We start from the raw sequence: 27,887 nt of genomic DNA, 5'->3' as shown, positions 1-27,887 counted from the left end.
TGAGTCGGTGATGCCAGCCAACCATCTCATCAGTGTGTTCCTACAAATTAAAGTCCTGGCTTTGGTCAAATTCCCAAAAAAACCATGCTACTGGGCTTGAACAATAAACTTATCCTTCTGCGCTCTCAAAAAAAAAGAGAGAGAAACCAAAACTCCTTCCCAGGCTATTATTTATGGGAATTCTGTTACTTTTGCTAAAGCATTCGCGTTTCCACGCGCCACAGCTACTGGCGGAGCTCGCTGCGGGGCGTGGGGGCGTGGGTAAACCGCCAGCTCAAAAGGAATCCGGAGCCGCTAGGACCTAGCAGGAGGCGCTTCCTCGCAGAACCCCCCGGGCTAACAGACGTGCGGCATCCTGATTGTCGGGGCAGCCAATCAGAAGCTGCGCTTGCCGAGCCAGACTCCCATTATACCCGCCCCTTCGCCCTGCCTCATCCGCTATTTAAAGAACCGCGCTGAGCCTCCTAGACACGGTTCTCTGATCCTGGTCAGCAGAGCTCAAGTAGTCATGGCCAACCACATCGTGCTCTACACCGGTGCCAAGATGCCCATCTTGGGGCTGGGCACCTGGAAGGTAGGTACCCTGGCGAGGGTGCTCCAGGGCTCGCTTAAGTGCTCGGCGCGGCCTGGGGGGTAAGGAACTGAGAGTGACCCTGAGCAGCGGCCCCCGCGGCGGACGCCAGGCCTCGAGGGAGCCACGCTCCGGCAGGTCCGGTCCCGGCAGGATCTGGGCCTGAGGTTCGGGAGCCTGGGCGCTGAGGCGGGCGGGGCGCTCGCCTCGGTCTCGGCCCGGGGGACTTACGGTGGGGTGGGGAAGGGGTGTTTGAGAACGGCTCGCGGGTGGCCGACCCCATAACTCCTGGTGCATGCGATCCGCTGGAATCCGATCTCAGCTGGAAAGGCAACTAGGGGGCGCAGATCGAAGGGAAATTTTCCCACGTCCGTCGCTGTGGCTCAGTGGATGAAGGTCGGGGAGGGGCGTTCCCGGAGATGGAGCAAAAAGAGGCGAGAGGCGTGGGGCGCCGGCGTCCCTGCCTAACCTCACCTGCGGGCGCCCGCGCCGTTTGTCTTTCTCCGAAATAGTTGATCCTTAACCGTTTCCGGCTTTGCTCCCTCAGGAGTAAGCATCCCAAGGTAAGCCTGGAGTCTGCAGGTAATTGAATTAGGCTGCACGAGTGTGCCCAGGACCTTTCTATTTACACTGTCTCCAAACGCCCTGGTCGCTGAACTCCCGGAGGCCGGCGTGCCCCTCGGCGTGTCCTGTGCTGGACGAAGGAATCTGCGGGGGTGCGGGTGGTGAGGGGAGGTTCCCGCCCATGCAAAACTGCGGGCTGGCATCAGTAGTTAAAACTGCCTCCTGAAACCTCGGCACCGCTGGAACCTCTTCACAGCGTCCCCAGGAAAAGGTTAGGAGTAAAAATGGTAGTCTTGAGTATCTGACAGTTGGGGAGCGCCGAATGATGTTACGGGCGCCGAAGCAAAACCCCCCAAATTTAAACCGCTTGTAAGTTAACTTGGGATATTTTACATTCCACGGCTATGACTCAGGTGTTCCGGAAATTTTAAATATAGGACTGGGCATTAGCCATTTACACACTGACAAGGAAAGAAAAGACTGTAGAGATTAAGGGCACCTTGAAATGGTCTGAAAGAGACAGAAGATGGTATTTATCTCTACCCTAAAATCGGCAGCTGAAATCTTGTAAACGTTCACTGTCGTGGAGTTGCCTCCCAGGAAAAGTATTTCGTGGACAGAGGAATCAGAGTTATATGTGCCTTGTGTTTCCTTCCAAAAGTCCAATGGTGGCTCTAAGGGTGTAATTGAATTATGACCATTGTACCAAGTAAAATTCGGTCTGTCGCAGGTTATTCTCTTGGAATGGATGTGAACAGACACTTTCTTGGCAGTGGCAAATTACAATTTCTGAGGCAGCACACAGACGTGTCACTGGAACAAAACCACCACCTCGCTGAACCTTATAAGTTTGTGGTTTCAAAAACTGGGACCTTAGGTCCATTGTTTCAAAATCAGTACTCTGGGGGTAAATAAGAAGTAAAAGTTGATTTAAAACTAGGGCTTTATCATTTGCTTGAGCTCTTAAAACCTACCCTAATGTAAATTAAGTTAAGATAAGATCATTCGCTCCAGTAAGTTCCTTGAGTGTAAGGGTAGCGTCTGACTTGGTCACAAACTATTTACAGAATTTCTCACAGAGCCTGGTAAATGGTAGGTATCCTAAGGATAACATGTTGAATTAATATGAAGAAGTAAGATAATTTCAGATTTGAGGGAGTGGGTGAGGAGTTGAAGTTGTTTGGAACCATATAGAGGCACGGTAGAGGAGGTGACAGGGAGATAGATGGCTTAAGTATGGGCTTGGAGATTTCCTTCTTTATAAGGAGCAGTATATGAATAGTGTTTAATACCTTTCCCCTGTATGTGCAAAATATATATTTTCACAGATGCTGGACAAAAATGGGGTGACCCAAATACCATTTGCTTATCTTTGTGAGAACTGGGGGAGGCCCCGGGAGTGGGGCCAGTTCCTGGTTCCCATGGATCTTCCCTATCATGGTGGCTGTGTTGTATCCTTCAGACCCTTGGCAGGGCTCTGGGAGTCTCCAGTCAGTTACTTTGAAGGTCCTCAGACTCCCCTTCCTCTCCTTGGAGGTGAAGCTTTCAGTCCCCTGGGAGAACACCTCTGCCTCCAAGCCCATGTGGCTTAGAGGCCGTTTCCCCTTGGCAGGCTTGCCTTCCCCAGTGGACAGTAAATAAGCCACGGGCATTGTATTCCCAGGAAGCGGCTAAAACAGATTACTTCTGATGCTGACCAGTGTCCTGTTGCTGATAAATGTGTGGAACTAGCTGGAAACTTGTTGATGTATAAATGGCCATTGTAACTCACCTACATACCCCAAGCCTAGGAGTGGAGGACAGTTTTCTCTGCTGCTTTTCCATCGTCTGCTGCCCACACCCACGAGCCTTTGAGACATTTCCCCTTAAGTGTCCCCCACCCAATGAAAATTCAACATCACAGATAGACGGTACATCTGTGTGTGTCCCGTGACCCTTTGACAGGCCACAGAACATTTTATAAGCTAAGTGTTTCTGTTTTTGCCCTCAACAAACCAGTTTTTGCCTCTTTGAGGTTGATTAACACTTCCTTTAGGAGAAAATGCTGAGAAAGAACTCAGGCCAAGCTCTTGATGGCCTGGGATCCCGGGCTAGAAGAGTCAGAGCTAAACCAGTAGCTTGTCTTTCTGTTCACCTGCTTCATCTCCCTGTAGGCCTCCACCTGCAGCTGTTCAAGAGCAAAGATACTTAAATAAGTCCTGCCTGTGCAGGGCCAGCCCTGGGCCACCCCCATTACAACCAAGTGGAGATAGTGGTGTAATTTAGGACAGCTGGATTCACACTGAATGAGAGAAAGTTAATCTCAGTTTTCTTGTTGGTTTGTTTGTGGCCAGACCTGGTTGTTAGCTTTGATGTTAAAAAAAAAAAAAAAGCCCAAATGGACTTTTCATGTGATAAGGCAACGAAAAAGATACTTCTTCGGCAGTCTGCTCTTTATTACATGAAATTGTGGTTTACATTATTAAACTGTAGATTTGGACGTAATTGAACATGAGCGAAATGAGGTTGGCTTATCTGCACCAAGCAATAAAAACACCTCTGTTGAAGTGAAAGACTTTGTCATTCTCTGGATTCTCCCAGATGCTTATTCTATTGGAGTCTTATGAGTGTGGCAGACTGGAAGACTTCTTGGCACAAAATCGTTGTATATGGGCATCATGTGTAAACACAGGGCAGGCAAGCTGGCCCAGCTTGCTCAGGTTTCCCTGGACCTTATTGTCCATTGAATAAACTGGAGCAGGATATAAACCCTTTCAGACTCCAGAATATCTTTACGTTCAATATCAGGATACCTTTGTTTTCTTTTGGGAGGGTTTCTATTTGTCTGCTTTTGGGCTGTATCACATGATATGTGGGATCTTAGTTCCCTGACCAGGGATCGAACCAGTGCCCCTTTATTGGAAGGGCAGAGTCTTAACCACTGAATCTCAAGGAAGTCTCACCTTTTGGTTATTAAGGTGCTGAATTGCAAATGAGAATGTTATTTGTAAATAGGGAAATCAAGACTAGGTCTGTTGCCGAATGCCCATTTCTTTGTGTGCTTTTCCAGCAACCCCCAGACCAGAGGTTAGTAAACCGCAGCCCATTTTTATAAGCAAAGTTTTATTAGAACACATCTCACTCCTTTACATATTGCTTTTGCAGCAGCAGAGTTGAGCAGGTATGATGAGACTGTTTGGCCCACAAGACCTAAAATATTTCCTGCCTGGCCATTTAACAGAAAAAGTTTGCCAGTTTCTCTTCCAGAAGATTCTAAATAAATTAACTGGAAGTTGGAATACATTGTGAGAAATTAGGTCACAAATGTCTGTTTAGCATACCTGTAGTTGAAATGTTTTATATACGAGAGGCAGAAAATTATATCATGACATCACTAGTATTTTAAACAAAACTGATAATTAAAAAGTAAGGTTAGTTTTTTTTTTAATGTAGGTTGAACTTCTCTGAAGTGAAGCTGCTTTAACAAGAAGAGGTTAAACAATGCTTTTCAGTGACAACTTTTCTCAAAAGTAACACTTGAAAAGTGTTACTTTTCAAGGCCTTAGAGGTTGACGCCCTGTTTCTTTATCAAAGTTTACATTAAAAGTTATGGTTACCTATTTTTGCTCCAAGTTTATCATTGGCACACTGTTAAACTTCTCACCCAGGTTTTTTTCCCCTCAAAGTAAAGTTTCCTTTATTCCTATCCCCCTTCTTCATTACAAAAGTGATACCTGCTAACTGAAGAAAATATTTTTTAAAAGTCAGAAAGAACATAATCCTCTCTTACCAGTACAAAGGATTCAATCTCTGAGGTACTGTTTTGTTTTTCTGTTTGTTTGTTTTTTAACCAATGACTCTGTTTTATAACCTTTGTTGTTTGGAGCTGTGTGTTGCTAAGTTGTGTCTGACTCTTTGCGACCCCATGGACTTCGTAGCCTGCCAGGTTCCCTTGTCCATGGAATTCTCCAGGCAGGAATGCTGGAATGGATTGCCATTCCCTTCTCCAAGTCTGGGGCTGTCGTATTTTTGTTGTTTGTTTGCTTGCTTGCTTCTGACTTGCAGAGGGAATAGAGGGAGGGATATTAAGGTAACTAGCAGCACGAGCTCCAACGATTGGGTTTTAAGAGGAGAGGAGAGAGAGAGGCACGGATAGTAATTATTCGAGTTGGGACTGCCTGGCCTGGAGTGTTATGTGAAAAGGAAATTGGCCCAGTTTGTGGAACTGACGGGGGTGGGGGTGGGGTCTCAGGGGTAGAGACGTGACGTCACTTGGTACCATCAGCTAGAACATTGTCCCGTTGCTGCTCGCTCTAAGTTCTGAGGGGATGGGCATGGGCAGATGTGCCCAAGTCACAGGGCAGATTAGTGGCAGAAGTGAGTTTCAAACATGATTTCGCCTATATGATTTGTATGAGCCTTTTTTTTTTTTTCCCACCAGATCTTAAAGTGGCTGCTTCGTTAGTGATGAGGAAAGTTAGTTTAGTCTCCTTCGGGGGAGGGTTCTGGGTAGTAGTTGGTGGATTCCGGTACATTTTCATCCCAGAGGATGGTTTTCCAAGCCCGGGTGACTTGTCCTCTTCCTGACCAGTGTCTCCCTTCCTCCAAGGACAGACCTCTGAGCCAAGGCTGGCCCTCAGGTCCTGGTGCCGGGGTTCAAACCCCGACATCTCTTTCTCACTGCTCGATCACGGGCCAGTTTCATAAACTCCGCACCTTCATTCCCTAATCCGGAGATCACGGATAACCAGGGTTGTGGTGGAGATGCAATTCAATGATACACTTAAAACTAGTGAAGACTGATCCGTTATAAGTGGGAGCTGTTATTTTCTCTCCAAGCCATTGTGCGCTGCACACCACGTGAGTCAGGCTCCATTTATGACAGGACCTGCTCTGGCACAAGCCTTCTAGTAACTGCATGCCTGTCCCCGGGCTGGCCCTGGCCCGCCCAGCCCAGGTGAGAGCCGTTGTCCCCACTGCACACACAGCTGGTGGCCCCAGACAGCCTTCCCTCCCATTACTGCAAAGGTGTCTCTGGAAAGGGGAAGCCAGCATGTAGTATCCGTTTGCTGGAGTCCCCTTATGGATTGCCGCAGCTTGTACGTATTTAATTTGTAAATGCCCAACAGTCCTTGCTTCTGCTCCTCATTGTCCTTTGAAAGCAGTTTGGACTCAGCTTCTCAGCATGTGCTTCCCAACTAATCAATCTTCTCTGTCCGGGCAAGGGTCGGGGAGCCACAGCTTCTTGGTAACCTCTTGTAGGTCATTTCTGTCTTTGGCTCCTCTATACAAGCATCATAACTTTTTTTTCCCCCAGTTTTGGGTCAGTTGTTCAGCAGCCTTGATTATCCGACTCTGCACTCTCTTGGTCCGAAGGAACCAAATAACCAATTTAAGCAGGAAAGAAAATGTGTTGGGGGTGTGGAGTCACTGACTTAGAGGATGTCAGGAGTACCAGATCCAGGGCTGTGAAGCATGTGACCAGGAGCTGTCTCTCCTCCACTCTTCATCTGCCCCTCAAAGCCCGCTTCCGTCTAGCACCTCCTGGCACACGTGCTCCCCGCACAGAGTGGCCAGAATGAAACCATGTCCTTAGAGTGCCAGCTGACGTCCAAAGGTGGAATCTTGTGGGCCTGCCTGGGATTACATCTCGGGCCCTGTACCAGTCGCTGTGGCAGATGCAGTGTGTGGCCGGACCTCGGAAAGGTGCCTGCCCTCTGCTCAGGGTTGGGGCTGGTGAGCTGCTAGGCCAGCCACAGTACAGGGCCCTGCAGAGAAAGTCCAGCCAGGGTACCTTCAAGCCTGAAGAAAGTTGATGGCATGCTGGACTCCCCTTCCTGGGCCTCCGAATTCCACCTGGCTCGCTCTCCTGGGAAGGGGTGTGCCCTGCGGCAGGGGCCCCCAGGGACACTCTGGCATTTCTGGCTATGCTGAGGTTCCCACCATGAAGGGTGGGGAAGACTGCAGGTACAGCTTGGGTCCTTCGGGGACCTAGACGATGGCCAGGTTGTCTGAAGATGTCTGATGTCACACCCGAGGTCAGCATCGCCCGTCTGCCCACCCTGCTCCCCCCCGTGGTGGCGAGAGAGCTGGGCAAGCTCACGGCTCGGTCCTGCTTTCCTCCGCCTTCCTCTCTTCGCAACAGCTGATATCAAAACAGCAGATGTCTGCAGCTGCTCATGGCCCCGGGGGAGTTGCCCTGCTCATTCTTTTCTACCCCAGCTCTCTGGAGGAATGCGCCCTATTCACCCAACAGTCCGATGCACATGTGTTTGTTTTCCACCTCTCTGGTCCAAACAGGAGTGTTGTGCAGATGGGTGTGTGCGCAGTCAGGCTGGGTGCTGGTTGGCGGGGTGGTTCTGTGCCTTCCTGCTCACCCAGATGCACACATGGTCCAAGCAGGGGCAGCGTCCAGTCTTCATGCAGCTCTGACCACAAACCACGTGGTGGTCTTCCATGAATCCCATTTCCCCCTCCTGTCAACTCCTTTCTGTCCGCTAACTGTCCCTGAGCGGCCACCTCCCGCTTCCACCTCTTAAAGCAGATTCCTACACAGTGAGATTTGGGCACAGGCCTTTGAACCTGCAGCAGTCGTTTTTGACTTTGATACTCCCCAAACTGCATAAAAACAAGTGATGACCAATACCAGAGTCCACTTGTAAAAGGAGAAAATAAGTCATAGGCGTTCACTGACGAAACTCGAGAACCAAACGGTAATTGGAATGAATATTTAACAGTGATTTTGAAGTATTTTGAGTTGTTTGAAAGCAGTGGTATCCCTCATTGTCTTAGGAACCTAACAGATTGAGATAGTGGGGGCTTTTGTTTATACAGTTCACTTTAGCTGCTCAGTCGTGTCTGACTCTTTGCGACTCCATGGACTGCAGCAAGCCAGGCTATTCCTGTCCATCACCAACTCCCAGAGCTTGCTTAAACTCATGTCCATCAAGTTGGTGATGCCATCCAACCATCTCATCCTCTGTCGTCCCCTTCTCCTCCCGCCTTCAATCTTTACCAGCATCAGAATCTTTTCCAGTGAGTCAGTTCTTCGCATCAGGTGGCCAAAGTATTGGAGTGTCAGCTTTAGCATCAGTCCTTCCAATGAACATTCAGGACTGATTTCCTTTAGGATGGACTAGTTGGATCTCCTTGCAGTCCAAGGGACTCTCAAGAGTCTTCTCCAACACCACAGTGAATTGTTTATACAGTGATTTGTAAATCAACAGATGCTGAACAAACAAGGAAGTGAGGGGCTTTGGCCCATCTAGTTAAGGTGATCTGTGCTGCTAGTAAAGGGTGGTCAGATTTTCCTAAAGTGAAGCACTGTGGCATCTCGCCTCGGGTGGCCTGGAACAAGAGCTGCTGAGGAGCCTGGGTTCCCTTCCTCCTGGCTTGTGTGCAGATTCTGTTTTGTTTCATTTTTGGTCTTACCTCCGTGTCTTCCATTTCCTCTTTCTTTCAGTCCCCTCCAGGCAAAGTGACGGAGGCTGTGAAGGTGGCGATTGACCTTGGGTACCGTCACATTGACTGTGCCCACGTGTACCAGAATGAGAACGAGGTGGGTTTGGCCCTCCAGGCAAAGCTGCAGGAGAAGGTGGTGAAGCGTGAGGACCTCTTCATCGTCAGCAAGGTACCCCGCCCTGCAGGGGAGCTTGAGGGAGGGTTCTCGTCCATGTTTATCCAGGGCAGCATCCATTTAGGGGCCAAGACCACACTCTGGGGTCTCCGAACATGGCTAGGGTTACCACCTAGCAGGCGGTTCTTCCTGGGCAAATGTGTTCACTCAGGGCCACACCCAAGGCCATGTGGGCTCCAGGTCTCGCCTGTCTGTTGGATGGTCATTCCACTGGGACCCATTGGCTGGAGCCCCTTGCTGATGAGGCCAAGGCTATGGGTTAGCACCCGCTTTCCAGAGGGTTATCTCTGAGGATAGGACTTGGTTCCCCTCTGCAGACTGAGCTCTTGGTGGTACCCAGGAGATACTAGGTAGGAGGGTGAGGCTGGGCCCATGAAGAGCAGCCTGGTGGGAACTATGTTCAGGGCCTGGGGCTGGCTTGCCAACCTGCCCATTCCATTTTGTGCCTTCAGTTTGGTCCTCCTGAAAGGGTTCCTTGACCTGATTATCCTCCCTTCCTTTGGGAAGTTAGGATTCACGTGTGCAGTGGAATCTCTGTCCCCACCGTTGACAGCATCATGGTGAAGTCAGTGGGTTTTGGGGTGCAGAAAGCGAGTCCCCTGTCCCTGAGCCATCTGGCTCCCAGCCTGCGGGCTGAGACGTGTTCCCTCCCTGGCTTCAGCTGTGGTGCACGTATCACGACAAGGACCTGGTGAAAGGTGCCTGCCAGAAGACGCTCAGTGACCTGAAGCTGGACTACCTGGACCTCTACCTCATCCACTGGCCCACGGGCTTCAAGGTAGGGGCTCAGGGGTGGCCAGCGGCATCGCCCTCTGCTGTTAGCAGGTCACAAGCAGGTGGACTCTCTGTGTGTCCCTGCCGCTGCACTCGAGGTGCGGTCCCTGGACCAGCAGCAGTAGCCTTGCCTTGGAGCTTGTTAGAAATCTGCCTCGGGCCCCACCCAGCCCTCTGACCCAAACCAGGGGTGGCTCACGTGCACGTTTCGGAGTTGGAGGAGCACCACTCTGTGTTCTTTGGTAATTGAGTAACTTCAACCTTTGCACTAGTGAACACAGCTGAGGTGACACTCCTGCCCATTAGGCGGCGTCATCAGCTCCCACGGCTCCCCACCACTTCAGGCACCTTCACGTGCACACACGCACGCACACATGCACGCACATATGTATACACACGCATGCACCCTGCACTTAATGCACGCGCTTTCCAGTATTCTGTACACATGTCATCCTGCGGAAACTTGATAAACCTCAGCAACCTACTGCTTGACATAAAAGAACTCTAGAGTTATTCCATCCTTAACCTCCATTCTAGCCACAGGCTCAGTTTTCTGCTTCATCAACCAGTGTGAAAGCATGTGGGTTTTACCCTGAAGCTCTTATTTTATTGCACTGTGGTGTATCTGGGCCTGACTTGCATCCTTTGTTTTTTTCACAATAAGCTGGCGAGGCTCGGTAAGGTGGTGCTTTTGTAGGCTTGGGTCCAGCCAGAACGTGGGCCCTGGGTCCCCCGCTATCCACACACCCCCGTCCATGGCAGGCTTCATCTCACTGACCAAGAATTGTCCATCTCCACACAGTGGTCAGTGTGCACCCATCTGATAGAAAAGCGGTCTGGAGGCTTCAGGAGCTGTCTGCTATTTCTTTTTCCCAATGATGTGAATTTGCCCTTGATTATCCTCTGAAAACAGACAGCTGTTGCAGTTTAGAGTGATTGTTTTAGAACTTTGCTTTCCACGATGAGTCTGCCCCAGCAGATCTCTGCAGGTCTGTGATTGGTTTTGATTGTTACTGCAGCCTGGGAAAGACTTCTTCCCATTAGATGAGGACGGCAACGTGATTCCCAGTGAGAAAGATTTCGTGGATACCTGGACGGTAAGGCAGCCCCTGGCTTGGCCTCCCCTTTCTTGCTGGCTCTGCGGCTTCCTTGTAAGGGACCAGGCGTGAATGGCCTGCTCTACCATTTCTTTTGCCGTGATTGTTACTCTGCCACTGTTGGGGCTCTTCCTGCCTCATTAAAGCCTTCCTGGCTTTTGTCTCGATGCCTTTTGTCTTCCCGGAGATCTGACTTCCTGGCACTGAATAATAAGGGCATGACCTGTTAAGCTGGCTGGTACACAAGGTGCTTCTGGTCCTTGTCCTGCTGGGCACATGTCAGCAGCAAGCAGACCCTCTGGTTTCTAGGCCATGGAAGAGCTGGTGGACGAAGGGCTGGTGAAAGCTATTGGAGTCTCCAACTTCAACCATCTCCAAGTGGAGAAGATCTTAAACAAACCTGGCTTAAAATACAAGCCGGCGGTTAACCAGGTAATGTCAGCAGGGGAGCTGGTGTGCATGGGAGACTGCTCTGTGACACTCTGATGCTAGCAGTTCCTTGATACCCACATCACCCGGGAGGCGGATCTCTGGGTGCTGGCAGAGTCCTGAGTTATGGCCACATCTGAGAGTGAAACCTGCAGGAGAGAAAGGGTTTTGAGCCTGGCTTGTGATGACTGAGTCTTGAGACGAGCTGTGTGCAGACACTGACATCCTCAGACCTGTCACAGTTGATAAATGGCCAAAGCCAGAAAAAAACCTCGAGGCCCATGGCCATGGTAACAAGATTAGGATCCTTAATGTCAAGAACACTAGCTGGGAAGCAAGAGTTGTCACCGCCCATCCAGGAGATGGGATGCGGGTTGCCCATAACTTTCTGTCTGGAGGGAGGGGTCTTAGCCAAGGAAGACTTCCGGTGTGGCCCATGCCCACAGGGGCAGCATCAACCCTCCTGTGTATCTGCAGATCGAGTGCCACCCATACCTCACTCAGGAGAAGTTGATCCAGTACTGCAACTCCAAGGGCATTGTGGTGACTGCCTATAGTCCCCTCGGCTCTCCTGACAGGCCTTGGTGAGTCTCCATGGGATCGTGTTCTCTTATCTGTTGGCAGAGATAATGGCTGAAAAAGGAAAATCCAGCATCAAGGAGAGCGCTTCCGAGGTGATCAGCAGACCTCCTGGGAGCCTCCTGTTGGGTTTCCTGGTTGGCATTTTTAGTAGCAGGATGCCTCCTTTTTTTCCAAAGGGTTGTGAGTTTGTAACTGAGCTCTGAGTCAGGAGGAGACTGTGGGCTGCCCTCTGAGGTCGATGGGCCTTAGGATTAGGGTCATGGCTGCCTTGAGCAGTCGTGACGGTGGTCGCTCACGCAGACTGTCTTGCTGTCTATCTCCAGGGCCAAGCCCGAGGACCCTTCCATACTGGAGGACCCCGGGATCAAAGCGATTGCAGACAAGCACAATAAAACCACAGCCCAGGTATGGCCGTTTCCAGGCTCTCGTGACTGTTCGCAGAACTTTCTGCATTTGTGGTAGTTCCCTTTAGCCTGGAGGAGCAAGCCCAGTCAGCCCTCCCCAGACGTATGGCTTGGGTCCTGAAGCATGGTAGAAAGGGCACAGAGGACCCTTAGAAGACCGCGTGGGGCTGGAGATGATCGGACCTGCCCTGCTACCTCTGAAGGCTACCATGATGGTCCACACTCGCCCCCTGTTCAGGAAAGCCCGTCTCTGCTTGCAGAAGGGCTCAGCTGTGTGCTCCCAAAGGCTAGTGGGAGCTCCTAGACAGGGAGTAACATACAGAGGGACATGGAGGCTGAGAGCTGGGCTGGGGGTTGGGACCTAAGCACCTCCCTTCCTCCTTGCGGGGTGTGAGGCATCACCTCTGAGCTGGTTTCCTCACTGCGAAGTTCTGGGGTTTCTCTCTTTGGGTGTGGGCTGGGGTGGGGGTCAGATTGGGCAAGTGGAAAGTGCAGAGCTCCTGATGGACGTACGCACTCAGCATCTCTTTGCACAGGTGCTGATCCGATTCCCCATGCAGAGGAACCTGATCGTGATCCCCAAGTCGGTGACGCCTGAACGCATTGCTGAGAACTTCCAGGTAAGTCCTGGCTGGTTGGCCTGGGGTCCCCTTGGTGGAGGAGGGGCCAGCTTTTTACCAGGCCTCTGGATGGTCATGTGTGGGCCCCCCGCCATCTCCTCTCGGACAGGGAGCCCACTGTAGACGCAGGACACTGGTTCCTCGTGGGTGGCAAGTGCTGTTCCAGGGTGGAGCCTGGGACTCGTTGTACATGCAGACACCTGTGCTGGGACTTCTCAGGACTTGTCATTTGCCCGAGAAATGTTGCTCTTGAGTGATGCTGCCCGGATTTGCATCACGGCTCAGTTTCCCCATCTGTAAAATGTGTACCTATTTCAAGGGTTATCACGAAGATGAAATAAGATGCACACAGCACCTGGTACTGTGTAAGCACTCAGGAAACCCTGCTGTGCTGACAGCTCCGTGGCCTGCAGAGACCTTGCAGGGCTCTAGTGAGGTGTCCTGCGTGGTTCTCTGGGCACCTGCCAGAGCTGAGGAGGCCTTCTGACACCACAGCCCCTCCCGCCCACCTGTCTCCCTCCCGCACCAGTGTTGGGGGCCGGGCCAGGAGATGAGCTCACCAGGAGGGTCCCAGTGCCCCTGGGCCTCTGCTCTCCCCAATGCGAGCAGCTCTCGGTCATCACCCAAGCCCTGGTTCCTGTGGCTCTGTTTCCAGGGATAGCGACTGATCACGCCTGTTCCACTGGTCAGGGGCTGAGGCTGTAACACGAGCTGCTGGCCGCCTGGGGCCTAGGCAGGGTTTGGGAGATAGATAAAGTGGTAAAATAGCATGGGAAACACATACCCTGCTAGAGATGGCTTTTTTTTGTTTCCTCTTTTATTTTTTCAAAGCATTGGAAAAGAAACATTTTCATTAAAAAAATTTTTTAAAGACTCACTTTTGTTATTTTTCAAACCTATTTACTTTTAGTTGGAGGATGTGTTAGTTGCTCAGCCGTGTCCAACCCTTTGCAACCCAATCAACAGTAGCCTCCTACATTCCTCTGTCCATAGGATTTTCCAGGCAAGAATACTGGAGTGGGTAGCCATGCCCTTCTCCAGGGGATCTTCCCCACCCAGGGATTGATCCTTGGTCTCCCACACTGCAAGCAGATTCTTTACCATCTGAGCCATCGGGAAAGACCAATTGGAGGATACTTGCTTTACAATATTGTGTTGGTCTCTGCCACACATTAGCCATAAGTGTATATACGTCCCCCTCCCTCGTTTTTAAGCTTCCAGGCCACATGGCATGTGGGATCTTAGCTTCCTGACTAGGGATCAAACCCTTGCCCCCTGCAGTGGAAGCAAGGAGTCTTAACCACTGGCCTGCCAGGGAATTCCCTGGGCAGAGGTTTTAAAGTAAACTGGGAGTCCCTTGGACTGCAGGGAGGTTCAATCAGTCCATCCTAAAGGAGATCAGTCCTGGGTGTTCATTGAAAGGACTGATGCTAAAGCTGAAACTCCAATACTTTGGCCACCTCATCCGAAGAGTTGACTCATTGGAAAAGACTGATGCTGGGAGGGAAGGGGACAACAGGGGATAAGATGGCTGGATGGCATCACTGACTTGATGGACATGGGTTTGAGTAGACTCCAGGAGTTGGTGATGGACAGGGAGGCCTGGCGTGCTGCAATTCATGGGGTCGCAGAGTCAGACACGACTGAGTGACTGAACTGAACTGAAATAGAAAAAGAAGTATCATTTTGCCTGGAGGATCTGGAAGGGAAAGGTCTGTTTTCATCGTTCATATTATACCCAGACAAAACATGTGTGTTCTGAGTGGCCATGTAATAAACTTTCTCTGAGTTTAGTCTACCTTCCTGCCCCTCCTCATAGCAGGCAACATCTCACCAGTGGTCCTGCCTGGAGCTGATCATACGCTTTCATATTCTGTGTTGGATTTTGTTGTTTAGTTGCTAAGTCATGTCCGACTGTTTTGCGACCCCATGGACTGTAGCCTGCCAGGCTCCACTGTCCATGGGATTCTCCAGACAAGAATACTGGAGTGGGTTGCCATTTCCTTCTCCAGGGGATCTTTCCAACCCAGGGATCGAGCCCACGTCTCCTGTACTGCAGGCAAATTCGTTACCATCTGAGCCATCAGGAAAGCCCAGTAATATCCATGGGCGCCTCCTATGTATCAGGCCCTGAGTCTCCCGCATGGGCAGGCAGCTTCTTTGCCACTGAGTCACCAGAGGAGCCCTCACCTGTGTTGGATAGCTGTTTACAGAGCTTTACAGGAGTTGTGGTCTGTTTTGTTTTCTTTTCAGGTCTTTGACTTTGAACTGGACAAGGAGGATATGAGCGCCTTGCTCAGCTACAACAGGGACTGGAGGGCCTGTGCCTTGGTGAGGTGAGTCTCGGGAGAGCCCCTGGAGGGATGCAAATGAACGAAGAACTGCTGGAGGCCTTACCACCCAGGTGCTGCTCATGCAGCAGCTCTGGCTTGTTAACGTTACCTGGCCTTCTCCTCCGTGTGCAGCAAGGAGCATTTACAGCATGTCAGCTGAGCTGCACTCAGCTCCAGGGAAATGCCCAGCGCCTTGCCCTAGTCTCTCCTCGCCCTGTGCACTGTTGGCCTAACCTATAGTAACCTGGGGGCCAAACAGCTTCATTTTTTTTTTTTTTTAAGCTGGGGTATAGTTGCTTCATAATATTACATTAGTTTCTGCTGTACAAGGAAGTAAATCAGCTATGTCTCTATATATCCCCTCCTTCCTACCCTGTCCCACCCATCTAAGTATATTGTACTTTTACTTTTCAAAATTGAGTGGCTCATATGAAACCAGATGATTCCTGGTGGCTCCTGCCCTACCTTCCTGAAAGAATTTCCCTGTGACTCTTCCCTGTGACTCTTTATCCATAAGGACTCATGAGAGGGTTTTGTGTTTTTTTTTTTTTTTTTTCATGAGAGGGTTTTGGTCGGAAGACTATGTGCCCGGGGCCGACCAGCACCCCAGCTCTGACAGTGGAGCCACCTAGACCCCTCCAGTACACGTGAGCTGGTTCCTTGTGTTCCCTCTGATTTGTAGTTTGGAAGGAGATGAAAAGGAAAGTAGGGTTTGGTTTTATTTTTTTTCCTTTTTGTACCGCTAAATTAACTCAGGAACGTTTAAAACATTTCCTGCTTTTAAGAAGACTCTCCCCATTTTACACGGAGACTAAGGACCTGCTTTGTCACTGTTTGTACCGTCCGACCTCACCATTCTTCTCTGTCCCCTCTGATAGTTACTCTCCAACGCGGAGTTTGAGCGTTCCCTCGGGCCGGCCCGGGTGCTAGCTGTCTCTCCAGCCCTTGCTCTCTCTCCAGCTCCTAGCTGGCACCCCTGATGGGTTCCCCCACTTCTCCGGCAGGTGTCCCCAGGTTTGCTTCTTGATTAACAACTCTCACCTGTGAGCGTGTGGCTGCCACGCTGTGGCCACAGGCAGAGTTGACTACTGGCCGTCTCTGAGGTCCCTGTATGTGTTAATGGCACTGACCCTTTAGACATTAAAATCTTGTTTGATCTAGTGGGCAAAGGAGAGAGACAGAGAAGTGAATCAGTCAGCAAGTTCCATCCTTGTTCTCCTTTGAGAACTGCTCGTCATTCATTCAGTTTCCTTTCCCCTTCCAGCTGCTGACACAGCGTATGGTAGGCAGCTGCTGCAGGCCACTGATGTGTAATGGATCAGGAAAGAGTTGTCTGCCCCAAGCAGGGTTCACCCTGAGGCCTTTCACGCTCTTCCCAGCCAGGCTTTCCAACACTATATACCTCCAACACAGGCCCTAGGACTGTGAACCTTGGCAAACAGCTCCTGTATCTTTCCACCCCCAGCTCAACGTCCAGCCTGTCCCCTCTCCCTGTGTTTCCTGTAGCAAATCTTCCGTTGTTCCTTTCCACTCCCACTGGTCCCTGGAGGCTTCTGGAGCTGATAGTGGTCTCTTGCCCCAGGTGTGCCAAGCACTTGCTGGGTCATGTGTGTTCTGCGTATCTGTGAGTCTGCTTTTTTTTTTTAATGGGTGGAAAACCATTTTACAATTTTGTGTTGGTTTCTGCTGTATGCCAATGAGAATCAGTCAAAATTTTGTGTATATATATATCCCTTCCCTCGAGGCTCCCTGCCCCCCCCACCCCACCCTTCCAGGTCATCACAGAGCACCGCGCTGGGCTCCCTGTGTTATTTAGCAACTTCCCACTGACTGCTTGTTTTACACATGATAGTATGTATATATATGTCATTGCTACTTCCTCCGTTCGTTCCACCCTCCCTTTCCTCCGCTGTACCCACAAGTCCATTCTCTACCAGGTTCATCACTACCGTTTTTCTAGATTCCATGTATATGCGTTAATGGACAATACTCAAGACATCACTTCCGTCTATTTGAAATTGGTTACGGTAGCAATCTCATCCAGGAAAGGCTGATGTGTTCCTATTTCCTCCTGACAGCTGTGCCTCCCACAGGGATTACCCCTTTCACGAGGAGTTTTGAAGCTGCGGGAGCCTGCCCTTGCCTGGGTGACCTGCCGTCTCCCACCTCCCTTTTCTTGTGTGTAGCGTAATTTGGCCCGTGTCCCTCAGTGGTGGGTCAGCGACTTCTAGACAAACCAGCGAGGGCTTGGCCAGCTTGGTGTCGGGTCCAAAAAGCAGAATCAGTAGATTAGTAGAAGTCTCTTCAGTTTTCCTTTGCCCTTCTAGTCTGGGGGACTGGGAGACATGCAACCCAAATACTCTTTTCTAAATTGAATTTACAGAATCAGAATAGTGCCTCTAACAGTGGGGTTTTGATTGCTTGGAACTGTAATCCTTTCAGCTAGACTTTTCTTGGCCTCAAATAAAAAGTGCTCTTATGAGTTTGATGCTGTCTGTTTTGTGTTGGTTTGCTGTACTACACTGCCTTCTGTGCCCCTCGACTCTCCTCCCCAGATACCATACAGCTCAGCTCCACAACAGAGGAAGGATTTAGCATCTTAGCACTTAGGACCTCAGTCCTACACCCACTTGGCTTTAGGGGGCTGGACATCTGACTGACTGACAGACGCCCAGGGGCCTTTGAATGCTAGCATGCTGGTCCTCATCCCTGGAAACTTATCTAATTGCTCCAGGTGTAGCCAGGACACCAGGAGTTTGCAGGACCCCAGGGTGACCCTTGTGCAGCCAAGCTGAGAGCCAAAGCTCTAGGACTGAACCAGGATGCAAACCTGTTTATAATTTCACAGATTTACTTGTTTTTTTCTCCTACTTGTGAAGGCCAAAGTCCTGTGGGTACTAAACAGCACCATTCATGAGAGACTGCTCTCATGAAGCTCATTGTCTGGGGCAGAGGGAAGAAAAGCAGCAATAATTGGTAGCTGGGGCCACTATAATAAAAAAACCAGAGATTGGGTGGTTTAACAGAAATGTATTTCTCACGGTTTTAGAGGTCTGAAGTCAGAAATCAGGGTGCCAGCGTGGTTGAGTTCTTATGGGGCCCTCTTCATGGCAGGTAGATGGCTACCTTCTCCCTATATCTTCCAGTGATAGAAATGAAAGAAAGCTTTCAGGAAAGCCAACCCATTGGAAAAGACCCTGATGCAGGGAGAGATTGAAGGCAGGAGGAGAAGGGGGCGACAGAGGATGAGCTGGTTGGATGGCATCATCGACTCAATGGACATGAATTTGAGCAAACTGCAGGAGATAGTGAAGGACAGGGAGCCTGGAGTGCTGCAATCCAGGGGGTCACAAAGAGGCAGACACGACTGAGCGACTAACACTAACTTAACTGATCAAAATGACAAAGGCCAGGAAGGAGATCGGATTGACAAGGGTTGACTTCAAGTTTTATAAAGACAAGTTGCTTTGCTTTGCTCCTGGCTCTGTTTATTGAATGACTAGCCACTTTCACTTGGTGAAAGCTGCTTTGCAGGTGACCCATGTGTCAGATGGATAGCATTTAGTTGGGCAGCGTTGGTTGCTGGGTCTCGCTCAGGGATGCAGAACAGTCTAGCCCCTGAGTGGCTGGGGTGGATGCAGGTGGGGGTCCCATCAGCTCACCAGCTGGCAGCCCTGCACCTGGATCCCTCACTTACTGAAACCTACCCGTCACTGTGGTCCAGTTCCCCCTGCTTGGTAGGCAGGTCCCACCTTATCCCAAGTTGAACTGCAGACCTCTTGCATCACTCTCCAATCACCAAGAACAGTGTGTGTGTCACTCAGCCATACCCAGCTCTTTGTGACCCCATGGACTGTAGCCCACCAGGCTCCTCTGTCCATGGAATTTTCTGGGCAAGAATACTGAAGCAGGTGTACATGCCCTCCAAGGGATCTTCCCAGCCACCAAGAGCAGACTATCATTTTATAAACGGTTGTGGCAAGTCCTCTGAGAACTAGTTCGCAAACCCTGTTTCTCCAGGTAGCAAGAGCTGGCTTAAGTGGTTTCTGGGAAAGCTTTGGGGTCATCACTAGTAAGAGATTTAAAATCAGATGCCTGCCTCTAGGTCCCTGCTTAAAAACATTCAAAACAAGACCATTTAGAAGCCAGCCAGGAGCGCAAACCAGATAAAATTCCCTCTGCTGGTCCCCCTCCCTGCTTTCTAACCTACCTTCTGTTGTATCTGGTTTCCCTGGTGGCTCAGATGGTAGAGTCTGCCTGCAATGTGGGAGACCTGGCTTCGATCCCTGGGCTGGGAAGATCCCCAAGAGAAGGAAATGGCAACCCACTCCAGTACTCTAGCCTGGAAAATTCCATGGGTGCAGGAGCCTGGCAGGCTACAGTCCATGGAGTTGCAGAGAGTTGGACAGGAGTGAGCAACTTCACTTTCTTTTTCTTTTCCAATTGTATCTAAGAACTCTGACTTGCCTGGTGTGGAGGATGAGGAGGGGGATCAAAACCTATCATGAAGGGCTGGGTCTGCATGTTGAAGATAAAATAGAAGAGTATTTGCAGCATAAGGCCCAAGCTGATAGGCACCAGAGGGTCTCCATGGACAGAGTTGGTGCTTCTCGCCCCACCTCCCTCCTCTCACCAATCCCTGGGCCGGTTGCAGCCCAGCCTCAGGACACAGGTAAACCCCTGATCCCAAATGCAGTGACACTTCAGAGGCCAAGTTAGTGGCAGTTACAGAACAATGGTGCAGGTCTTTGAGGAGCTCTGTTGGGGCCCTGAAATATATTCATGGGTTTGGAGTTGGGCCAAAACAAAGTTACAGGCAAAGAGTAGAATTGTTCAGATAATAAGACCAGCTGAAAGATGGAACAGAATTTGAATCAATGGGTGATTAAGATGTGCTTGAAAACCTGCCCTGAACAATAGTGGTGCAGGTTGAATGCAGACAGCAGCACGGTTGAAGGTCTATGATTTCACATTTCTCAACACAACATCCTTCACGTGGACACAATTCCCAAACAAGCTGTTTCAGTGCAGCGTCTGGCAGAGTCCTGGGGGTTCCCCCTCCAGGAGAAGCAAGTTGGGCTTCTGAGTCAGTGTTGGGCTCAGCCTGGCAAGCCTTTGGCAAGAGGCTGTCTCTGAGGGTTCATTGCTCCTGGGGTCCAGCTCCAGGTCATGTTTAGTCTTTCTGACCCTTGACGGCATTTTCTAGCTGTGCTGCAAGGAAGACGTGGGGCTGAGGATCCCCAAGGGGGGCCTCTCTTCTTTTCCTCCCCAGAGTTTGGCTTCTCAGGTCCTCCAGCTCAACTCCCAGCTAAGCAGCAGTGTTGGTTTCCCTCGCCCTCCTGTCCACAGTGCCTAGAACTGTGCCTAGGCACAGAGTGGCACTTGGTGATAGCAGCTGTGTGTGCAAGTGAGTTAACATGTGAAGAGCTTATAACAACTAGCAGTGAAAACCTTCTATTGTGAAATCAGTGTATTTTAGACCCAGAGAGGTCTAAAGCCAGAGAGGCTGCTCAGTTCTGACTAGTGACCCAAAATACATGAGAGGTAGCAAAGAGTTGTATAAATATAGACAGTGTCTTTGTATTTTTAAAATTAGGTTGGCTTTTTTAAAAAATTATTTTATCATTTTTGGTTGCATTGAGTCTTCGTCGCTGTGCATGGGTTTTCGCTAGTTGTGGCAAGCAGGGGCTATTCTCCAGTTGCCGCTCGCAGGCCTTAGAGCGCAGGCTCAGGAGTTGTGGCACACGGTCTTAGTTCCCGCACAACTTGTGGGATCTTCCCAGACCAGGAATGGAGGCTGTGTCCCCTGCATTGGCAGGCAGATTCTTTACCACTGGACGACCAGGGAAGTCCTGGATGGACCGGGTCTTCACTGCAGCTCTGCCATTCCTAATCCACAACTCACCTCTATTCCTCCAGTCTACAAATGCTGCCCTCCTAGCAGTCAGGAGGATTAAGACTGTGAATGTGAAACTTATCTCCCAGGCTTTGCACACAGCCCTTGATAAATGTTAGTCATCATTGCTGATGTTGTTCAGTTCAGTCGCTCAGTCATGTCCAACTTTTTGTGACCCCATGGACTGCAGCATGCCAGGCTTCCCTGTCCATCACCAACTCCTGGAGGTTGCTCAAACTCATGTCCATTGAGTCGGTGATGCCATCCAACCATCTCATCCTCTGTTGTCGCCTTCTCCTCCTGCCTTCAATCTTTCCCAGCATCAGGGTCTTTTCCAAGGAGTCAGTTCTTCTAATCAGGTGGCCAAAGTGTTGGAGTTTCAGCTTTAGCATGTTAATTAATATTAATATGATGTTGTTAATATCATTATTATTACTATAATTATATTTTGCAACAGAAGCAAGCCCCCTGCACCCCACCTCCCCAGTTTGTGGATGGTGCCCCAGGGGTTGGAGCTGTGTCCAGAGTGAGGCTGTTTGCTGTGCACGACTAGCTCTTTCTCCACTGCCTGGACTCAGTCCAGCTTCAGGCACAGAAAGGGCCACTCCTGGTACCTTTATCTGTGAGCAGCACAGTGTGAACTTCTGCTTCCAGCCTCAAGGACTGTGCTTCCTGGCAAGAAGAGTGAGCCCTGAAGAAAACACTGCCCACGTGTTTGTAAGAAGTTGTTTTTTTTTCTTGTACTGATGGAATCACAGAGCATTGGAGATCAACTAACCCAGGGTTTTCCAACCTGTTTTTGGCAGTAGGCTCCTTTCTCTAAAATAAACCCTCTGTCTATCCTCAATATATACACTAGATAAGAGGAGAGCTGCTGTGGTTTAAGTGAGGGAGGAGTCTGAGAACCAAATCAGTTATTAACCCCCTACACACAACCCCAAGCCGTGAGGGCCCTGGAACACAGTTTCTAAGCCTTGGGATTCAACTCTGTGTGTGTGTGTGTGTGTGTTTTAAACAACAAACTGTAATATTTATTTCTAGCTCCGTTGGTAAAGAATCTGCCTGCAATGCAGGAGACCCTGGTTCGATTCCTGGATCGGGAAGATCCCCTGGAGAAGGGATAGGCTACCCACTCCAGAATTCTTGGGCTTCCCTTGTAGCTCAGCTGGTAAAGAATCCACCTGCAATGCTGGAGACCTGGATTCGATCCCTGGGTTGGGAAGATCCTTTGGAGAAGGGAAAGGCTACCCACTCCAGTATTCTTGGGCTTCCCTGTGGCTCAGCTGGTAAAGAATCCGCCTACAATGTGGGAGACCTGGGTTTGATCCCTGGGTTGGGAAGATAGATCCCCTGGAGGAGGGAAAGGCCACCCACTCCAGTATTCCGGCCGGGAGACTTCCACTAGACTATACGGTCCACGGGGTTGCAGAGTCAGACACGACGGAGCAACTTTCACTTGATTTCCTTGGTGGCTCAGACGGTAAAGCCTCTGCCTACAATGAGGGAGACCCAGATTCTATCCCTGGGTCGGGAAGATCCTCTGGAGATGGAAATGGCAACCCACTCAAGTACTCTTGCCTGGAAAATCCCATGTACGGAGGAGTGTGGTAGGCTACAGTCCATGTGGTCTCAAAGAGTTGGACACAACTGAGCAACCTCACGTTTAAAATTTATTTCACACAATTAGTTGCTAGAATCCAGGAATTTCAGAGGGGCTTAGCTGGGTGGTTTTGGATGGAGGAATCGCTCAGCAAATACAACAGCCATGACTCACCATGCTAAGGCTTGACTGAGGCTGGAGGGTCTAGTTCCAAGATGGCGCACTCAACCACTGGCAAGTCAGTAGTGGTTATTGGCAGGAGGCCTTAGTTTCTCCCCATATGCCCCTTTCCATAAATCTGCTGTTCATGACATGGTGGCTGACTCCCCCTGATGTGAGTGACCCAAGAGGGCACAAAGGGGAAGCCACAGGTCTTCGTTATCTAAACTCAGAAGCCAGACACCATCGTTTCCACCAAAAATCAACCCCAATGACAGCATGGAGGCTGGCTCCCACAAGTTACAAACCTAGAACTGCATATTGTTTAGAACCAGGGAAGCCCTCAGAAGGAACAACAAACATGCACATATTTCAAAAGAACATGTGATCAGATTGGCATTTCCAGCCAAGCAAACTTTTGGTTTTACAACAACAAAAATCTCTGAGGATCAGAGAGGTGAAGAGACCAGTCAAAGCTCACAATGCAACTTTTTAAAAATTTATTGAAATACAGTTGATTTACAATGTTTTATTAGTTTCTGGTATACTTCCTGAAGGAGAAGAAATCATTATCTCAAAGAGATATCTGCTAACCCAAGTCCATTGTAGCTTTATTCCTAATGGCCAAGACATGGAAACAGCCTAAGTGTCTACCAGTGGTTGAAGAAGTGAAGTGAAGTTGGTCAGTCGTGTCCAAATCTTCACGACCCCATGAACTGTAGCCTACCAGGCTCCTCCATCCATGGGATTTTCCAGGCAAGAGTGCTGGAGTGGGTTGCCATTGCCTTCTCTAGAGGATCTTCCTGACCCAGGGATCAAACCCAGGTCTCCACATTGTAGGCAGACGCTTTACCATCTGAGCCACCAGAGAAAACCAATGGTTGAATGGAAAAAGTAATATATTTATTGATATTGATTATTAATATATTATTAAAATATATTCATGTATCAATTATTGTTGTCATTTAGTCACTAAGTCGTGTCCGACTCTTTGCGACCCCATAGATGGTAATCTGCCAGGCTCCTCTGTCCGTGGGATTTTCCAGGCAAGAATACTGGAGTGGATTGCCATTTTCCTTCTCAGGGGATCTTCCCAACATAGGGATCGAACTCACATCTCCTGCATTGGCTGGCGGATTCAACAATATATTAATACACGATGCTCATTGGGCTCAGTTGCTCAGTCATGTCCAACTCTTTGCAATCCCATGGACTCTAGCCCATCAGGCTCCTCTGTCCATGGAATTTTCCAGGCAAGAATACTGGAGTGGGTTGCCATTTCCTCCTCCAGATTAATATACATTAATGGAATACTATTCACCTATGAGAAAGAAGGAAACCCTGACGTTTACAAGAACATGGGTGGACCTCGAGGGCATTAGGCTAAGTGAAGTAAGTCAGACAAAGGAAGATGGTCTGCTTAATGTGGAATCAGGAAACAATGAACTCATAGACACAGAGAGTAGAGTGGTGGTTACTGGGGGTGAGGGAGATGGGAAGACGCCGGTCAAAGGGTACAAACTTCCTTTAGTTCTGGGGACATAATGTACAGTATGGTGACTGTAAATGATACCGTATTGTATATTTGAAAGAGAAAATAGAGCTTTAAAGTTCTCACCATAACAACAACAAGGCGAAGGATGTGTTAACTAACCTTATTGTGGTAGGTATTTCTCAATGTATACATACATTGAATCAGCACATTGTACACCTTAAACTTAACCCAAGTTATACAGTAATTATATCTCAGTAGAGCTGAGGGGAAAAGACAGTCTTGGGGAAAAATGAAAACTAAAATTATGACCAGAAAAAGGGTGGGATTTGGGGTGAATTTTGCAATCAGGGAGGAACAGACCAAGGGCTTCTAATATACCACTTATTTCTTAACCTGGGTTCTAGAACGTATTTGCTTATTTTGCTTCTTTAAATGATGTACACAGATTTTATATACTTTTTTGGATATGCACTTCAAATAAAAGTAAATGTTTGCTGAATCAACACGTGATCTCATGTGATCCTTACGACAAACCTGTTAGACATGCACCACGATTCTCATTTTGCAGATGAACTTAAAAAAAGTTCATTGATGTGCCAAATATCTAGTCAATGTTTCCTCCTTCTCATTCTATGATCTTTCCACTGAATTTCACTGAAACTAATTTTTATGACTCTTTCTGTTGCTGTTTTAGCTCTACACACACGAAAACCTACGGTGCCAAACTGCAGTTATTGAGCAAAAGATATCAGATTCTTTTAATAGAATTATCCTTTAGAAATTCCTGTTCTCTCCTATCGTGTTTGGTTTTCTATGCTGTGTAGATAACACAGCCATTCACTAGTGATAAGCAAACTATGTAAGAGCTGCAGTTCAGGAATCGTTGCAGTGGTACTGAAAAGTGAGGTATGGTCAGGCAAAAGACAGTAGATTTTGGAAGAGAATTCTCAGGATATATGGATTAAAGCTGGGACCCTGGAGGGCAAGTCAGCCTGAGGCCCCAGGACAAGTCGATATGTTTCTGTGGAATTGGAGCCCAGGGTCATGGGGGAGCAGAGACAGGAACACCAACCACAGGGGACAGGCCCCCCAGCTCAGTATGGCGGGGATAGCACAGAGGCCCAGCGCAGGACGAGGAGGGGGAACAGCCGAGGACTGTAAACGCCTGCTGCAGGGCTTCTCCTGGGTCAGTAGCAGAGGCCCCCAGCTTGGACCTGGGTCCCAAGGAGAATTATGTGGCCTTCCCTCTCAGTCACCATGAGTCAGCAGGTTTGGACAAGCATGTCAGCTCTGCTAGGGCTTTCAGAGGTCACATGGTCACAGCCTTCATTGTCCAGAACAGACCAAGTGAGTCCATCAAGACAAGCCAGCCAATGGTTGGGACAGTCAGGATTAGAACTCATGTCTCTCCTTGTTTATCTAGTGTTCTTTTTTCCCTAGCTCACCTACACTGTTGTCCTCTTAGCTGGAAAACATCATTTTGGAAACCCCCAACTCTCAATCTGTGGCCTCATTTGGACTAGAGGCTAGACTGACTGCAAAGCCAGTGGGGTGCAAAGCTAGTGGGGTGCAAAGCCAAGGGGTCCAAACTGCATTTGGAGGAAGTCTGGATTTGTGCACCTGGGCTGAGGGTTGGGAAGGGGTGTCTAGGTCTCCTCTCTCCTTCCCGCCTCAACTGGAGCAAATTTCTTTTTATCTGTTTTGTTTGTTGGAATTGTAAGATTTCATGTGCAGAGAAGGGTTCTTTCTGATCCTTAGGAAAAAAGATCATGAAGATTAAAAATCATTCTGTGGCACACCAGATTGTATCTCTTGGGGTTCTCTCTGCTCATTCCCCAATTTTAGTACCTTTCAGTAAGAATTCTTAGAGACCTCATTTCATGTTCAGCTCTGTGGCATGTGCTAAGGGGCACAGAGAGGGAGATCACTCCATCCTCAAGGCATAGATCCACAACCGATTCCTGTCACTTGGAGGAGGGAAGCCTTTTTTAAAAAATTATTATTTTTATTGAAGTATAAGTTGATTTACAAAGTTTCAGGTGTACAGCAAAGTGATTCAGTTATATATATTCTTTTTCATTACAGGTTATTATTAGAGTTTGAAATATAGTTCCCTGTGCTATACAGTTGGTCCTTTTTGCTCATTTTATATATAGTAGTGCAGTGCATGGGTGCTCACTCACATCCAACTCTTTGCGACCCCATGGACTGTTACTGTACGTATGCTGCTGCTGCTGCTGCTGCTGCTAAGTCACTTCAGTCGTGTCTGACTCTGTGCGACCCCATAGACAGCAGCCCACCAGGCTCCGCCGTCCCTGGGATTCTCCAGGCAAGAATACTGGGGTGGGTTGCCATTTCCTTCTCCAGGGGATCTTCCCGACCCAGGGACTGAACTTGAATCGCCTACATTGGCAGGTGGGTTCTTTACCACTGAGCCACAAAGTCTGAGGAAGCATTTTCAGATGATACTTCAGCTTGCCTATTTCACATACCATGTTCCTACCATCATCCTGTTTAATTGCATCCCTTTTCTTGGGTATCCTGGAGAAAGGTTGCAAAGGGTAAAGAGATAAGACCTTGGCGCCTACAACTTGCCAACTTTCTGCTGCTATAATAGGGCTGACTTTTTCCTATGTGTGCATGGGAGCTCTATTTCACAAGTGTCCAGGCGATTTCCTGTACTGAGCAATAACTTCCTCTCAAAGAAATAAGGGAGGACGTTCTAGGTTGATGTTCCTAAATTGGGCACAGGAGGACAGGTGGAAGTTTTTGTGGCTCAGCTGGTAAAGAACCCGCCTGCAAGTGTGGGAGACCTGGGTTTGATCCCTGGGTTGGGAAGATCCCCTGGCAAAGCGAAAGACTACCCGCTGCAGTATTCTGGCCTGGAGAATTCCGTGGACTGTATTGTCCCTGGAGTTGCAAAGAGTCGGACACGACTGAACAACTTTCATGTGAGAGTGAATTGAGGTTGTACCCAGAATTCCCCAGACCCAGCACCCGCGTCCCTCAGTCATATTAAAACGCTGCTTGGATAGCATGGAGGCACGTCTAAACCTCTGGTCTCGGCCCAGTCGCTGGCCTGCAGCCTCCCCCAGAACATTCCTGACAGTGCTTCAATGGTCTGGGTGGGCTTGATCCTAAAACAAGGATTGGACACCCCTCTAGGCACTGTGGGCCAGACGGAGCTGGGTGGGTGTCGCGGAAGGAAACTAGTCCCTCTAGTTCATTGCCTGTGAGCAGACGGATGGCTCCATCCGTACTCCCCACTGCATTTTCTTTTCCTCCTAAGCCTAGGCTGTTGTGTGATGCTTGCTGCCCCCTACTGGCCACACATGAGTCAAGACACGTTTTAGTATTAACCCCTGGTGACTCGGGTGCCCTTGTTTACTGCTGGCAGGTAGACCTTCATAGGAACAATTGCAAGAATACTGGGGTGGGTTGCCATTTCCTCCTCCCACAGATCTTCCCAACCCAGGGGTCGAACTTGTGTCTCTTGCATCTCCTGGGTTGGCAGGCAGATTCTTTACCACGGCGCCACCTGGGATGCCCAATAGCCATTGTACTCTGGCCGATACTATCAGTGGGGAACTTATAAAAGCATATCAGGCACTATACTAAGCTTTTTACATGCATCATCTGATTTAATCCTCAAAGTGATTCTGAGAGATAGGTCAGTCAGTCAGTTCAGTCGCTCAGTCGTGTCTGACTCTTTGCAACCCCATGACGCAGCATGCCAGGCCTCCCTGTC

At 49.3% G+C, this 27,887-nt stretch overlaps 1 protein-coding gene across 2 annotated transcripts; it reads left to right on the top strand.

The window, feature by feature from the left end:
• The first annotated feature begins 276 nt into the window (after positions 1-276).
• Positions 277-17,477, top strand: LOC120878221 (aldo-keto reductase family 1 member B1). 2 transcript variants are annotated; one of them, XM_040260901.1, is made up of 10 exons: positions 277-574; positions 8,577-8,744; positions 9,412-9,528; positions 10,544-10,621; positions 10,931-11,053; positions 11,528-11,634; positions 11,956-12,037; positions 12,573-12,656; positions 14,910-14,992; positions 17,068-17,477. In XM_040260901.1, the coding sequence occupies exons 1-10, from the start codon at positions 509-511 to the stop codon at positions 17,108-17,110; spliced, it is 951 nt and encodes a 316-aa protein (XP_040116835.1). In that variant the 5' UTR covers positions 277-508; the 3' UTR covers positions 17,111-17,477. The 2 variants fall into 2 exon arrangements, with proteins under 2 accessions (XP_040116835.1, XP_040116836.1); XM_040260902.1 differs by lacking the exon at positions 277-574 and adding an exon at positions 714-1,134.
• The last annotated feature ends 10,410 nt before the right edge of the window (positions 17,478-27,887 follow it).

This window comes from Oryx dammah, unplaced genomic scaffold (assembly GCF_014754425.2).
Source record: "Oryx dammah isolate SB20612 unplaced genomic scaffold, SCBI_Odam_1.1 HiC_scaffold_18, whole genome shotgun sequence".
Lineage (NCBI taxonomy): Eukaryota > Metazoa > Chordata > Mammalia > Artiodactyla > Bovidae > Oryx > Oryx dammah.
Note: the sequence above shows the minus strand (reverse complement) of the source record. Positions and strands in the feature narration are given on the sequence as shown.

Excerpts from the sequence above, each read along its gene's own strand:
- LOC120878221 (XM_040260901.1), top strand. The coding sequence starts at position 509 with ATGGCCAACCACATCGTGCTCTACACCGGTGCCAAGATGCCCATCTTG. Across the intron at positions 11,635-11,955 it reads GGCTCTCCTGACAGGCCTTG|GGCCAAGCCCGAGGACCCTT; the intron begins GTGAGTCTCCAT and ends GTCTATCTCCAG. Across the intron at positions 12,657-14,909 it reads GCATTGCTGAGAACTTCCAG|GTCTTTGACTTTGAACTGGA; the intron begins GTAAGTCCTGGC and ends TTTTCTTTTCAG.